The sequence below is a fragment of the Lactuca virosa genome, chromosome 4 (assembly GCF_052849685.1).
Source record: "Lactuca virosa cultivar CGN04683 chromosome 4, Lactuca_virosa_CGN04683_v6, whole genome shotgun sequence".
Taxonomy (NCBI): Eukaryota; Viridiplantae; Streptophyta; class Magnoliopsida; order Asterales; family Asteraceae; genus Lactuca; species Lactuca virosa.
Genome location: NC_136429.1, coordinates 92,657,404 through 92,674,524, shown reverse-complemented (window position 1 = coordinate 92,674,524; position 17,121 = coordinate 92,657,404). Strand labels below are relative to the sequence as shown.

The following is a 17,121-nucleotide window of genomic DNA, read 5'->3' as shown; positions in this document are numbered from 1 at the left end:
GCTGGTTCGGAGAAACGATGTATATTCCCAATAAAGGAGGCAATAACTGGCGAGTAAGAGGAATATAAAAATTTAGGGAGCTTGGTGGACTTTAGTGTATGAGTAAGTCTTTATGGTGGTGGATCTTGAGTATGTGGGGGTTCCTAAGCAACAACAGGTGTAGGATCAGAAGTTGGAGGGCTATCTGAAGTAGTGGAAGAATTATAAGAAACGTCACCATTGTCAATGCTAACTGGATCAATAACCCGAAGTTCTAACTGAATCACGATGTGAGACTAGCAAGAATGTTATATAAAGGAATGTGTTCCAGAAAGGTGACATGTCAATAAACATACACTTTTAGATTTGTCGGGTCGTAACATCGATATCCTTTTTTACCAATACCATACCCCAAGAATAAAAATAGAGCACATTTTGGAGACAAATTTATTCGCTCAGCGTGAGGTTGTGAAACCAAGCATGTACACCTAAATACACACTGTGAAGGATAATCAGGAAGTTTAGTTTTCCATAATGAGACATCCTAGAACTTTGTGTCGTGGGAATGTGATTAATGGCATATGTAGTCGTAAGAACGACTTCTCCTCAAATGATATTAAGGACCTTAGAGGATAAAAGAAAGGATCATGCAATTTTAACAAGGCGACGATGTTTTCTTTCTACAATATTGTTTTGCTGAAGAGTATCTATACATGATGATTGTTGCATAGTGCCATAACATGGAAGTAATTGAGTAAAATAATTTGAAGTATATTCCCCTCCCAAATCATAACGGAAGCATTTTATTGTAGTAGAGTGTTGGGTCTTAGCAAGGGATCTAAATTCGCTATATGTGATGAAAAAAATCAGACATGAGCTTCATAAGATAAACCTACATATAACGAGTGTAATAATCTATAGAAGAATCATAGTAGGTGGATTCTCCTGTAGAGGAAACTAGTGAGGGACCGCACACATCAAAATGCACAAGATCAAAAGGAGCAATAAAACTAGTGGCATTTTATTAAATGGAAGAGCAGAAAATTTTGCCAGTTTATAGCCTCAGTAATCAAATATATCATGACTGTTCAAAAGATCTAACGTGCCAGTAGAAGCTAAAAACTTTAAACGAGATGCGGACATATGACCTAAACGAGAATATCAAAGATAAAAGTCTGAAGACGATTTATTTAAATGAAAAGATGACAAATCGACACTAGAGGAAGCAACATCAGACACTTGTAGTTGTTTTAAAACATAAAGCTCCAGAAGTCTACGGTCGATCCCAATCACCCTCCGAGATTGTTGATCATGTACACAACATAGTAAACCAGAGAAGAAGACCCAATATACATAACAACAAACCCAAAGTTGATGGTGTTGTAACAGTGGTTTCAACCCTACTGAAGATGCAACCCTGACAGTGAACTGTGGTGGATGAAAAGGTGGAAAGGAGGGGCGTGGCAAAAACTTTCTAGAAGGTCAGTTTTGTTGTGGAGATTGGAACTGTCCAGATGGTCTAGTTTGTTGTTGCTGCTAATTTCCCTTGCTCGGTAGTAAGGGGCACTGAGATTGCCAATGTTTTTATTTTTCTAGAAGGCACACCCATCAAATACAACTCTATGGAAACTTTGATTAGAGTTCTGAGGTATTTTAGGAACAACAAACATAGCTGGAGTAGTAGTAGACTTAGAACCTTTATTAGCATGTGACTTGATATGAGCTTATTCAGTAATGAAGTCACGAACAACCAAATTAGACATAGAAGCATAAAATATAAATATAAAGGCATGAAAAAGCTGAACCAAACGATGCTCATCCCTTCTGGAAATGTAAGCTTGGAAGGACTTCAGGTCAGTTGGTTCAGTAAGAGCAACTGATCCCACAAATCAGACATAGAAACATCAAACTCTGTAATATACTCAGAATGTTCTGCTAGAGGGGTCGAATATCAAACTCTAGGTGATATTGTTTTGCAAAATTAGACTATATGTACAGTCAATCCAAGTGATCCCAATCTTCCTTTACAGTGTCATACTTTGCCATTTATGTGCCAATTGAATTACATAATTGTTAATCCAAGTGATCATCTTCGAATTATCAGTCTCCCATGATTCTAGTAAGGTTGCATAATTTGCAACCTTCTAATCAGTTGGCTTGTTTCGTGTACCTGCCACAATTCCTTACATGTTCTTTCCTCGTAAAAAATTCTTCATAAATAACTCCATTAGGCATAGTTCTTACGATCGAGTTGAGTAGTAATCGACTAAAGATAGTTATTTTTGGATCCATGTTGACAATAACAATAAAAAATATTTATCGAAATCTTCTGTCTAATAAAAAATCGCAGAGCTATAAAATCCCAACGAGATATCGACGAAAATGTTATTTTTGTGGTGGCAACATCCAAATTGCGGTGCAAAAAAATGACAAAAAAAAACCAAAATCAAACAAATACCATCAATAATTGAAACCCTCGAACAATTCAAAGAAATCAAACCAAACCAAACTAAATACATAAATATCATAAACAGGTACCCAAAATCGTCAAAATTTTCGATTTGCGAAACGTTGCAGCTTTATGTACAACTCGCCTCCAATAATCATAAATGATAGATCAAATACGACTCTGTTACCATGTAAACTAATGAAAGAATGTAAACTAATGAACAAAATATTGATAGGGTGTTGTTATTGAAAATAAATAGTACAATTACAATGATAGGAAAAGACGATGTAAATAGGAAAACTAATTATGTTAAACTTAGCTAAAGGGCTAAAGGAGTCGAACATAGGGACCAAACGAAAAAGGGGTTTAACAGATTTACACGATGCTCATGCTTATAAAAAACACAATAGGAATCAGGGACAACGAATGTATTGTAATTCATCTGATAAACATATATCACACCATCATCGTCTCATCTTTCCTTGATACCATGTCATTAGCACTTATCATTTGAATTACACTTGAAACCATGGGAGAAATAATTATCTGACAATGAAGGGGCTAATTTATCCATCAATGTATTCAACTATTATGTCCTCGAACCTTTGACCGTCTATGTTGGCAAGTACCATACAATTGATACATTGTATTTATGTGGCGGAGATAATTATTTTCCTCTTTCTTTGTTATTCAGATGTAGACTATAACCAACTGACTTAATGAAATCCCACTTAAGTCTACCCAACTCTAAGAAAGCCTCTAGGAAAACGAGGTGGCAAGGCAACACCTTAGACGTAAGCAAGTATGGCCTTTACTGAAAACAAAATTTACCAATTAGTAACCCTTATGAACTAGTTCCTCAAGTTTTTTTTTGAATTGATGAGCTTAGTCTCTACTTTCAAATTCTAAAAGGACACATAGCCTACCAATGTACTAAAAATATGCATCGGTTATTCCTTCAGCCTCATGGAACATATATAATTTTAGCATATCAAATGAATTAACCTTCCCAAAAATTATGCATGCTAACTTCATATTCATGTTATCGGAAGTATATATATATATATATATATATATATATATATATATATATATATATATATATATATATATATATATATATATATATATATATATATATATATATATATACTCATGGAGTATCCTCCAATTCTTCACATTATGCGCCATTATTAGGCATGTGTTTTCTATATTTCTCAACATTTGGAAAATCACCTTTCACGACTTCAACATATGACATGATTCATCATCCTTCCTTCTTCACAATCACACTCTTTAGCTTTTGTGGTTTTAATATAAAGGGAATCATTTATCTACACATCATAAGCTATCTAATTCCAACTCAAAGACTAGATAGTTATATAGCTCATAGTTATCTAGCTTTTATTTGAATATTTTAGTTTCTTTACTTTGTCTAGCCTTTTTATGCAACTTGTATATATACCCTTTGTGGTATCAATTTTATTTTCACAACAAATTAATAGAAACCCTTTAAGATTTCTATATGGTATCAGAGTAGGATACACAATTAATATACTGCTAATCGACCATGAAAGGCTCGACTCGTGTAAGATCTTCCTACAACACAAACCCATCATCAGATCATGGCTCGCCCTTCTACATCCATCCTACATACTACCCTTGACAAATCCACATCAATGATATCCTCAGCTACAACAACTAGGTCGACCGGTCAAGAGAGATGAAAGACTTTCTCTTGGAAAAAAACAAATCAGGTTTCGTTGATGGATCCATGTCAAACCTATAGAAGATGGCTTGAAACTCAAGGAAAGGGAACATTGTGATGCCTTAATATGCGGATGGATGACAGTTGCAATAGAAAAAGATATAAGCAATAGTATCAAATATGCAAACACATCCCACAAAGTTTGCGAAGATCTTGAATAATGCTTAGGAAAAGAAAGTACACCTCGAGCTTATGAATTAAAGTGGGAACTAACGATGCCGAGACAAGATAATACCATTATATTAACTTACTTCACTATCTTGAGAGCCATCCGAGACAAAATCCACACAGTATCACTGATTCCAAAGTGTACATACGGGAAGTGCACATGTGATCTTGGAAACCAACTTATCGAGTTAAGAGAAAAAGGAGTGTGTTTATGAGTTCCTTATGGGACTTGATGAGATATGTAGAATTATTAAAACCCAAATCCTAAGCACCGAAACAATGCCAAGCCATGGAACTACGTATCACCTGGTTGCAAAAGACGAACAATAACGAAACATCTCGACCTCAAGAAGAACCACAACTAATGCTGCAGCCTATCAGGTATGAAATAAAATTTTAGAGAAATAAAAATAATGAAAAACGAATTAATACACATCAAGGTATCAAATGAAAACACTGTGGAAAGAATGGACACACCATAGATGGATGCTTCGAGAAGATTGGTTACCTAGATTGGTGGGATTCTCGACAACAAAAGCAATCAGGGAATCAACAAAAAACATCCACACCAAAATGAATGTTGAAATTGAGTCTAGCCCCATACATGGGCTCAATATTGAGTAATAATTAAAATTAATTAAACAACTAAGTGAGACTTCATCGAAACCAGAAGTCGACATGTTTGGTAAGCTTAATTTTAATACCCCTTGGATCATCGATTCAGGTGCTACTGAAAACATTGCTTGCAACAATTAGCTCTCTTGAATGTGAGAAACTGAAACAAAGGAAACCCAGTCAGCATACCAAATAGTGATAATGTCCCAATTGAAGGAATTGGAATTGTATTTCTTTCAAAAGACACAAAAATTGGTCATGTTTTATATATTACTAATTTTAGACGCAATTTACTTTCTGTCAGTAAATTTACAAAAGATTTCAATTGTTTTATGACCTTTTTCCTGGATTATTTCCTTTTAAAGGACTTACATTCGAGAAAGTTGTTTTGCACGGGGAGATATGAGAATGGTCTATATCAATTAGAAGGAACAGATAAAAGAATTGCAGCACTAGCAATAAAAGTTGACTCGGATATTGGCACAAAATGTTAGGGCATGCATCCAACAATACACTACAATGAATTGATCACGTAGGAAAAATAGTTAGCTTAGAAGATTGTGATACTTTTTTAGATAATTCTATAAAATGTACTACTTGTTTTGATCGTTTACATTGCGATATTTAATTAGCATATTGAGTACCCTCTTCCTCCGGAGCTCGTTATTATTTTAACAATTATTGATGATTTTTGTCAATCTACATGGTTATATTTGATCAAAAATAAATCAGACGCAAGCACTAGTTTGATAGTTTTTTGTAAAATGGTAAACACACAACTTGGAAAAGGAGTTAAGAAAATTTGAAGTGATAATGGAGGTGAGTTTGCTTCGAATTAAATGGTAAAATACTATGAAGATAATGGAATCATTTATGAAAAATCTTGCATACACACACCCCTATAGAATGGGGTTGTTGAGAGAAAACATCGACATCTATTGGAAGTAGCAAGAACCTTGCATTTTGAAGCAAATCTACCCGTAAAAAATTTAGGGAGAATGCATGTTAACAACCACCTACATCATCAATAGACTACCATCCAAAGTCATAAAGAAGAAAACACCTTATGAACTTTTGTTTGATCAAAATCCACATTATGATCATATGAGAGTCTTTGGTTATTTGGTATACGCAAAAGAAAACAAAATATCAAAGGATAAATTTGAAGAGAAGGGAATCCCTTGCATTTTCCTTGGCTACCTATGGCCAAAAAGGTTATCGAGTTTAGGATTTAAAGGAGAAAAATATGAGTGTTTCAACAGATGTGATGTTCATAGAATGTCAATATCCTTTTCACACCACCCAAGATAAACAACCTCCTACCCTTGGCATCGAGAATGATTTTTCCAGTCTTAATTTTTGGCCAATATTACCAAACCATGAACAATCTCCTACCTCAAACACAACTAATACACAACCTAAGAAAAATATGGATAAAACGCAACACACACAAACTGAGAACCCAGGAGACATTATTAATCAGACTCCAAATAAAGCGTTGAACTGTTAGCCTTTATATTATTAGCCCACTTGCTTATGGGCTATTTAGTTTTTAGCCCATTAGGGTTTTGTCTAGCTAGTATTTATATCCGCTTTCTTCTTTTTAGTCTTTATGCTTTTCATTGAGAACCCTTGTATTTTCTCTTTATTATAATCATATGACAATGTTGTCATGGTATCATAGCGGCGGTTTGATACGTTGTTAGAAGCCTTTATAGCAGTCATCTGTGGCGTAGATCGAACTCCGCGGTGAGTTCGCTTGGGGGTTACGGGGGGCAGATTTGTTCGTAGCAGATTGATGTGTTGATTCGTTGTTGCTGTTGATTCGTTCGTTGTTACGTTCATTCGTTGTCGTTGTTGATTCGTTGTCTGATTGATTGCTTCCGCTGGTTTGTTACTCCTTTCATTCTCAGATTGTTATACTGTTATTGTGGTTATTTATTCGCTACCAACATGACTGGAAAGGATGATTCCCTTCAGTCAATTAGTACTCGTCTAGATGGAAAGAATTATACGTATTGGAGCTATGTTATGAAGAACTTCCTTCGTGGGAAGAATATGTGGGGTTATGTCACTGGGACTAAAGTCAAACCCTCAGTGCCTCAAACTGAGAATTATGATTTTTTGCTTGATGATTAGGAGACTGATAACTCCAAGGTTATCACTTGGATTAATAACTCTGTTACTCAGTCCATTGGTATGCAGTTGGCTAAGTATGACACATCAAAGGAAGTTTGGAATCACTTGGAGAGACTGTATACTCAGTCCAATTTTGCTAAACAATACCAGTTAGAATATGATATTCGTGCCCTTCAACAAAATGGCCAGAGTATTCAAGATTTCTATGCTATTATGTCTGATCTGTGGGATCAATTGGCTCTTACTGAATCTAAAGAGTTAAAAGATTTTACGCCTTACATTGCTAGGAGGGAAGAACAACGCTTGGTCCAGTTCTTGATGGCCTTACGTTCTGATTTTGAAGGTCTGCGTGGAACAATTATTCATCGCTTTCCTCTTCCCTCAGTTGATTCTGTTGTCCATGAGTTAATTGCAGAAGAGACTCGTATCAAGGCTCATGCAGATAAAGGGTTTAAAGAAACCTCTATTCCTACTCCCACTCCTGCTGTGCTTGCTGTCTCCTCAAATAAGTCTCGAAAAACTTCAAGGGCTGCTTATGATGAGTGTGCATTCTGAAAACAGAAGAATCATTGGAAAGCTCAGTGTCCATTGTTAGTCAACAAGGGTAAATCTGGTCAACCTCAGTCGGGACAACAAAATAGGTCTGGTCAACAGAAGTTTCAGCCACGTTCATCTGGTACTCCTCCATGGACCCCTCGTCCTCCACAATTTGTTGCTGCTGCTACCCCACCAGTTGATACAGATTCTTTTGGAAACATTCCCCCATCTGCATTGGATCCCAAGGTGTTTGAAAGCTTCAGACAGTATTTAGCTTCTAATCCCACTGCCATGTCTGCATCTATGTCTCACTCTGGTCCTACTTCATCTGGTACATCAGGTATTCCCTCATCTTTGTGGATTTTAGATTCTGGTGCAACCCATCATATGACCCCTCATTTGTCATCATTTACTTCTTTGTCGCAAGTGTCATCTATTTTTGTTAAGTCTGCTAGTGATACATCTATGCTAGTTGAGGGTGTTGGGTCTGTCTCTATTTCTCATATCACTCTCCCTGATGTTTATTACATTCCCAAACTTACTTTGAATCTTGCCTCAGTGAGTCAGTTATGTAAGTCGGGTAACTGGGTGTTCTTTTCTGATTTTGTCTGTGTTATACAAGATCAACACACCCAGAAGGTGATTGAGATAGCCGTAGGGTGGGGGAACTGTATGTCTTGGAGGTTCTCAAAGTGTTTGTTGTTGCTGCCTCCAACATTGATTTATCTTCTTTCCGTTTGAGTCATTTATCGTCTGAGTTTTATCTTTGGCATTCTCGTTTGGGACATGTGTCTGTATCACGTTTGAGTTTTTTAGCATCTAGTGGTGTTTTGGTTCATTTAGACACTTGTGATATTTCTGATTGTAGTGGTTGTAAACTGGCAAAATTCTCTGCTTTACCTTTCAATAAAAGTATGTCTTGTTCTACTGCTCCTTTTGACATTATTCATTCTGATGTATGGGGTCCTGCACCAGTATCCACAAAGGGTGGGTCAACCTATTATGTATCTTTTATAGATGATTATACTCGATATACATGGGTTTATCTTATGAAACGCAGATCTGATTTCTTTGATATTTACAGTAATTTTAGAGCTCTTGTTAAAACTCAACATTCGGCTGTGATTAAGTGCTTCAGGTGTGACTTAGGGGGTGAATATACCTCTAATGATTTTACTCAGTTACTTGCTTCTGATGGTACCATACACCAGTCCTTGTGTACTGACACACCTCAGCAAAACGGTGTGGCAGAACGAAAACATCGTCATCTTTTTGAGACTGCCCGTTCATTGCTCTTGTCTGCGCAGGTCCCTAGTGCCTTTTGGGGAGAAGCAGTCCTAACTGTTGTGTATGTGATTAATCGTATCCCTACTTCATTGAATTCAGGAATGTCTCCTTTTGAGAAATTATATGGCCATCTACCAGACTATTCTTCCTTACGAGTTTTTGGATGTACTTGTTTTGTTCTTCGTCCTCATGTTGAGAGGAACAAGTTGGGGCTGAAATCTGCTATTTGTGTATTTTGGGGTATGGTATTGGGTAGAAAGGATACCGTTGCTATGATCCTGTGGGTCAGAAGTTATATGTTTCCCGGCATGTCACTTTTTTGGAACATATTCCTTTCTACTCAATTCTTGCTACAACCCACAATGTAACGAAGTCCGATCTTCTGCATATTGATCCTTTTAATGAAGAGATAGAGGCTCGAGATCCATTTACGCCACCTGATCCTTTAGCTCATGATACACCCACCTCTTCAGAGAGTTCCTCAACTCCCCCTGTTCCTGAGCCTGCTCCCCCGATTGTTGAAATTGAGGATTCACCACCACTACCACCCCTCAGGAGATCTACTTGTCCTGTCAAGTCCACCAAGCTTCCATATTTTACTTACTCTACATATTCAGGACCATTTGCTTCATTTATAGCGAGCATCCATCATCTGTCTGAACATGAATCATATAGAGAAGCTGTTTTAGATCCTCTTTGGCAGAATGCTATGGCTGAGGAACTCACTGCTCTTCATCAGAATCATACATGGGATTTGGTTTCTCTTCCTCCTGGGAAACATACGATAGGTTGTCGTTGGGTGTACAAGATAAAAACAAAAGTTGATGGGTCTGTTGAGAGGTACAAGGCCAGGCTTGTAGCAAAAGGGTATTCTCAACAGTATGGTTTTGACTATGATGAGACATTTGCCCCAGTTGCAAAGATGACGACAGTCCATACTATGATTGCAGTTGTATCCGTTCGACAGTGGAATATTTTTCAAATGGATGTTAAGAATGCTTTTTTGAATGGTGATCTCCATGAAGAGGTTTATATGACTCCTCTTCCAGGAATTCAGGACCGGTCGGGTGAGGTTTGTCGGCTTCGCAAAGCTTTGTATGGTCTCAAGCAAGCCCCTCGTGCTTGGTTTGAGAAATTCTCCACAGTGATTACCTCTCTTGGATTTGTCCAGAGTAATCACGATTCTGCTTTGTTTGTTAGACGCTCAAGTGCAGGACGGATTCTTCTATCCTTATATGTGGATGACATGATTATTACAAGTGATGACTACGGTGGTATTGAGTCTTTGAAGCATGATCTAGCTCATCGATTTGCTATGAAGGATACAACGTAACACACACAAACCGAGAACCCAGGAGACATTATTAATCAGACTCCAATTAAAGGCGTTGAACAACATGATTCGACATCAAACACCATTCCCACACAACACCACCGACCAAAAAGGATGAAAACATTTCCTCAACGATTTGGTGACTATGAAGTAGAGCTTCTGCCTTCTATAGACCATTCTCTTCCTAATGCCATTTCATCATCCTCGACGGTACATCCTTTATCTCATTTTGTCTTTTATAAAAAATTTCTAACACTTACAAATCTTTCATGATTGCTATCTCTACACACGATGAGCCCAAACACTTTTCTCATGCAACTAAAGATACGAAATCGTAAGAAGCTATGAAAAATGAAAACCAAGCTCTTCAAAGTAATAATACCTACATCTTGACAGATCTTTCTTCGGGAAAGAAAGCAATTTATTCTAAATGGGTTTATAAAATAAAATACAAAACCAATTGTGAAGTTGAGAGTTATAAAGCACGTCTAGTTGCAAAAGGTTTCACCCAAATCGAAGGTGTTAATTTTCATGAAACTTCTACACATGTTGCCAAACTTGTGACAGTTCGAACAATATTAGTTGTTGTAGTACAAATAAAATGGAGCATTCATCAACTCGACGTTAACAATGCCTTTTCGCATGGCGATTTAGAGGAAGAAGTGTATATGAAAATACTATAAGGTTTATTTAAACTGGTGATACACGCATCTGCAAACTTCAAAAATTCTTGTATGGGTTATGACAAGCATCTCGTAACTAGTATAAAAAGTTTAATGATCCTTTGTTAAGTATTGGTTTCCAAAATTCAAAGTCAATCATTCTCTCTTCATCTTCAAAACACCAACCACTTTTGTGGCTACCCTTATCTATGTCGATGATGTCATCCTCCTTGGCAATGACATTGACCGTATTACTAAAATTAAATCTTATCTGAATAACTGTTTCAACATAAAAGACTTGGGTCCATTGAAATTTTTTCTTGGAGTTTAAGCATCTAGAACTCCAAATGGGATGGTCCTTGGCCAACAAAAGTATACATTAGACAATCTCAAAGATTGTAGCCTTCAAGGTTGTCGACCTAGTGCTTTTCCAATAGAGCAAAACCTTCATCTCGATCAAGCAGATGACACTCCTCTTGCTAATATGAGTCAATTTCGGAGACTTATTAGATGTCTTCTCTACCTACAGGTTACCCGCTATACATCACACGTGTTATCAACACCTTAAGCCAATTCGTTTCTTCTCCACGACACATACATTTCGATGAAACTCTTTGCATTCTTCGTTATCTTAAATCCACCCTGGGAAAAGGTATTTTTCTGCCTTCTACCAGTAACTTACCTCTCAAGGATTTTTGTGACTCTGATGGGCTTGGGTTTCCCTTTTCAATACGTTCTAAAATTGGATATTTTATCACATTGGGAAATGCTCCCATCTCATGGAAATTAAAGAAGCATTCGTTTGTCTCTCGATCCTCCGTTTAATCTGAATATTGTTCCATGGTTTCTTCTATTAGTGAGATTTTGTTGTTATGTTGGCCGCTACAAGAATTTGGTGTGTCACAATTAGGTACAACTCCTCTTTATTGTGATAATCAAGTTGCACGATATATTGAATATAACCCCCTCCACCATGAACGCACAAAACATGTCAAAATGGATTGCTATTTCGTTTGTGTGCATATTGAATCCCAAGAAGTTAAGACATGTTCTACAAGCTCTACTGAACATGTTGCTAACATTTTTACTAAGACCCTTGGTGCTAAGCAGTTTCGTTATCTTCTTGGCAAGTCGTGCGTTTGTGATCTCTACGTCCCAACTTGAGGGGGAGTAAAGGGAATCGTTTAGCCACACAACATAAACTATCTATTCCAACTCAAAGACTTCATAGTCATCTAGTTCATAGTTATCTAGCTTTTGTTTGAATATTTTAGTTTCCTACTATGTCTAGGTTTTTTATCCAACTTGTATATATACCCTTTTGTGGTATCAGTTTTATTTTAACAACAAATTAATAGAAACCCTTTTCATATTTCTATATACTATGACACTTTTTTAATTTTTGAGGAAGCTTAATCCAATGTTGGATTGCCAACATAGCCTTCTTTCATTCCTTATTTTAGAAAGAACCAATCCAAATGTTGTTCATCTAAAGACCTTAAGTTTTGTCTACTCTAATGAATATTGGAAACATGAACATGTTTTAAAGTCATTTCTTTTTCTCGCAATGAACACATCACTGTTTGTAATGTTTTGTTTTCTTTTTAATATTTCTAGCATCTTGATAGTTTTATCAAAAACAATCTTTCTACTTCAAAAAAAAAATTAAAAGGCCTTAACAAATATTTTCATTATGTAACTTGAAAATCAAGCATCACTAATAATATATTGTAGACAAAACTGCAAAAATTGTCTCTATCGTATGCATTTTTTCTGCGCTTTAGTCCAAATTTCGATTTTTTTGTTCTCATGGTCCTTTTGAATCGGTTTGCTTGTGGTGTTGCTCATTCGGATAACTAAAAAAAGACTAAAATGTATTTTATTTTATTTTTTTCCTTTTTAATACTTTTTATATTTTATTAATTAAAAAACAAGAAACAACCTCTCTCTTTCTCTCTCATACAGAAACGGAAAACAAAATGCTGGAAAAATCAACCCAACAACTCCATTGAGCTCCACCGTCTTTTCACCATTCTTGTTCATCCCAAAGCCAATTCACCCACCTGTTATCCATCCATACTTCTCCCCTCCTCTGCTTTCGAAGGTGGAATTGATTTCTAGGTTGTTCTTGATTTTGGTTTGGTGTTGATTATAAGCTTTAATTTTTATTTGAAGATGAGTTCGGGGGGAGATGATGATGGTAAAGAAAAACAAGTGGGAGGCGAGAGGAATTTGGTGAGGTGAGATGAGAGTCGGAAGCAAAAGACACACACACACATGGATTTCTGGTGTGACTAGGGAACCTTCATCCCTGTTCAAAAACTGATGAAGATGAAACCTTCATCCCTGTTCAAAAACCATTATAGAACCTCAACTAAATCAAAGATTTGGGTTTCTTGTTCCAAAACCCTAAGGGTTTGGCATCTAAAAACCCATAAATCAAAGGTTAGGATACGATTAGTTCACAAGTTGATGCCCCTCGCAGAGGCGTGCAACAAGACAAACCTCAAACTAGATGATGCTTTGTTCAAAAGGGAAGTGACACTCAGTTGAATTCATCAGATTTAGATCTGTCTTCGATTTCATTAGGAACAAGTACTCGTTTAATTTCTGATTTCTGACATGAATTGGAACCACCAGCTCATTATGGTTCTTCACCCAATTCAATCTAGTTATCAAGATAACTAGCGGATTCAACATTTTGGGAACACCTAATTTTCTTATGCCGGTTCTATGAATCTTCACATCCATTGTTTATCTCAAGGATGTGTGCCCGGAGGGTATTTCGCTCTCCCCGGTGATGATGACGGATGGTCTTGGCTTGTTTTTTCAACCAGGAAGGCAACCATCCGGTCGACGACCTAGGATGTCTCAATTTTCTCTACCAGAGCTAGCAATGTGTTGGTTGTTGTATTCAAAATCAGGAGGGATTTGGTTTGGAGCTCAAGTTTAAATTGTTTGACATATTATAAATATAGATTAGGATGATGAAATTTAAAGGAGAGAAACAAGAAGAAAAAGATGAAAATTTCATGATGTGAACTCGGAAATCAAAAGGTGAGGATGAATTTTAATCTCGTTGTTACTACGGAGAGAGAGAGAGAGAGAGAGAGAGAGAGAGAGAGAGAGAGAGAGAGAGAGAGAGAGAGAGAGAGAGAGAGACTTTTTTTAATTAGTAAAATATGAAAAAAAAAGTATTAAAAATGTAAAAAAAAAAAAAAAAATTAAACGAGATTTTAGTCTTTTTAGTTTTCCGCGGAACCAAAAACACAAGCAAACCAACTCAAAAGGACCATGATACCAAAAAAAAAGTTGAGGTTTTTGACTAAACGTCGGAAAAAATACATTACACCATTTTTGCAATTTTATCGATATTGTAATGTAATAAGATGAAAATAGGAAAATTTGGTTAACTTTGATGGCATATTAAGAATATACATTATTAACAAAATGAGAAATATTGACCTATAACGTCTGCCAGGGTTCGACCGTTAGTGAATCTGCCGGTGACACCACGAGGAAAATCAATTCCATATGGTGGATAATTGGCTTTAGCGGCCGTCTTGAATTTATTGTTATTCCCACTATCGACCAATGAGTCTCCAAATATGAAGTAACATGGGACTATTGGTTTGCCCACGATGATAAACGTTCCAAACTTTATTAAAACGGAAAGGATACAAATTTGAAATAAATTTAGCTTACAATTAGCCATGTTTGGTATAAGAGGAAACAAGTGGGGAAACAAGGTTATCAAATCCAAGAAAATAGTGCAAGTTAAAGTAGATGGAGAGAAATGCTGATATTGAATGCAAAATGCGTGGAACATAAAGAGAGGAGAGGTGGGCAACAAGTTAGGCGAAATAAATAAATTCTTTTACAAAGCATGAAAAAATCACATTTGAGGGGAAATACTTTTTTATGTTTCTCTATTGAAGAATCAATGTTATATTATAATCAAAATTCCGTCGCATGATTTTTATTTTATTATAAAAAAGTCTCAACCTATTTAATTAAATATACACCGATAGTGATAGCAGAATTGTTGTAAAAATCGATCATGAGAATAAAAGCAACATACAAGAAAAAAAATTGTGTTAGGTCTTCCAAAAATAATCACAAAGATCTCAAGTAAACCATGAAATGCGACTTTTGAAGGAAAAAGCCAAAGAAAACGAACATTAATCCACAATAAAAGAAGTAATATATGAAATGATCTTTTTTTATTGTAATTTACATATGAATGTCTCCATTAATGGAGTAACCTAATCATCAAGCAAAGTCGACGGAGGTTGAAACACTACCACACGTTTGATTTCTTTCTTTGTCAAATACTCTTAAAGGAGGACTTTATGATTCTAAGATATTTTTTGACCAAGTTAAAACAAAGTACAAGCCTATTCTCCATTTGTTGTTGAAATTTGACTGTGATATTTAAATATTAGACCAACTTTGCGATTTGAGCAATAATACAATTATGTAGTTATTATATTATGTAGTTAAAATAACTGCATGTAAAAATTAAAAATTAAAAAAATTAAATATGCTTCTATATTTTGTTCATATTTATAATCCTCTTACTCATATATAATAATGACATATGGACATCACTAATTATCTCTCTTTTTAATGACATTCTTTTTTTTTTGAACGGTCATGTTAGTATTTGCTTGGGATTGAACCCAAGACCTCATGATTAGAAACTCCTAGTTAGACACCTTGTTAGTAATGACATCCCTTAATTTTGATATTTGGCAATCAAATGTATAGGAACAAAAGGTAGGATGATATTTTATTTCTTTTAAAAATATATTGGAGTTTACGTTTTCGTTCATATTTTTGGGCATTAACCGAATTAACAAAAAGTTAAAAAATCTATTAACTAGTATTTTTATACTATCTAATATAATCCAAGCATTTTCAAAATTTATTTTTAGTTTTGTACTATCGAATAAATATTAAGTTTATTATAACATTAATTTAAACTAGAGTGGTAACCCCCGCTTCGTGGGGGGCAGGGGGAGTTGATATGGTCGTATGATATTGGGTCGAACAGTTAGCCAAAACATTCCATACCCTTTTTAAATATACAACAAATCATATCTGTTTTCGTTTGTATAGTTTTGTTTTTGGAGTAGATAAATGTATCAAGAGATGACGATAAAAAGATATCGATTCATTAATAGATCATTACAGGGCATTCGATTACAACAGTGTGGTTCCTTATGGTGTTCGGTGGTCTTCAACGATTTTTTTGCAGATGTCTGTTGCTGCACTCATGTTCTCCTGCATTAGTTGGAATATGTCGAGCATGAGCACGGTGTCTTTGTCGAGATCGTTGATGAGAGATTCGGTGATCACAACGTGCCTGTATGACATTTCCACTGGAGCTTCTTGTATCATATTCTGCCTTGTTTGTGCATACCCTTGATTTCTGTAAACAAACATAAACAACAGTAAATCTTTACAAAAACAAAACTCGTAAATTATTATAAGCTTATTGATCAAATACACAAAAATGGTAATTAGACAGCTAAATATGACATTCCTTATACCTTAGAAATGAAAATTGGGAAATATATATAGGGAAATATGATATTTCATACTATAATAATAAAACACCCAATACAGAATCTGACCAAAAGTTGGGGAGCTGCCATCTCCTGGTTTGGTCGGGCACTTGATATTTGCATCTATAAACATTAATTAGATTATTATTATTATTTTTAATCAAAATATAATAAAATTGAAAAACTTAACTTACTTGTTTTTCAAATATACCGATAACACTGCGGTCAACCAATAACTTTCTAAAATGTGAAGCAATTAGTTCAACTGCCTTGTGTACACCTTCACGTTCCCCTTGTACCTCCACAACTGTGAAGCAATTAGTTCAACTGCCTTGTGTATACCTTCACGTTCCCCTTGTACCTCCACAACACTATCATCAGTCAGAGCAATTAGTTTCAAATTGTTCATAAGTCCCTTTGGGATTTAATTTACCACAAAACCCCCCAAAAAAATAAAGTTTCCAACAATAAAAGAGTAACAATAATACAACGACCATTGTGAATGATGAGACCTAATTTGAACGCTTATGAAATAAATATACTATAGCGGTTAAAACTGAAAAAAAATCAACAAAAAAACATGTACCTTTATAATATAATAATCAAATGTTTGA

General features: G+C 35.6%; 1 protein-coding gene across 2 annotated transcripts in view; it reads right to left on the bottom strand.

Annotated features, from left to right (window-relative positions):
• The window catches only part of LOC145106348 (GDSL esterase/lipase At4g18970-like), an 82,257-nt gene extending 67,538 nt beyond the window's left edge, over positions 1–14,719 (bottom strand). The window contains exons 1-2 of one of the 2 annotated variants that reach the window (XR_013707545.1): positions 14,403–14,498; positions 5,037–5,139 (exon numbers count right to left, since the gene is read on the bottom strand). Coding sequence is in view for 1 of the 2 variants with exons in the window: in XM_079043349.1 (XP_078899475.1) it covers positions 14,403–14,652 (250 nt within the window). In the remaining variant the exon portion in view is untranslated. Of the gene's footprint in view, positions 1–5,036; positions 5,140–14,402 lie in introns of those variants that run through there. The other variant, XM_079043349.1, reaches the window with a different exon arrangement.
• Between the last annotated feature and the right edge of the window lie 2,402 nt (positions 14,720–17,121).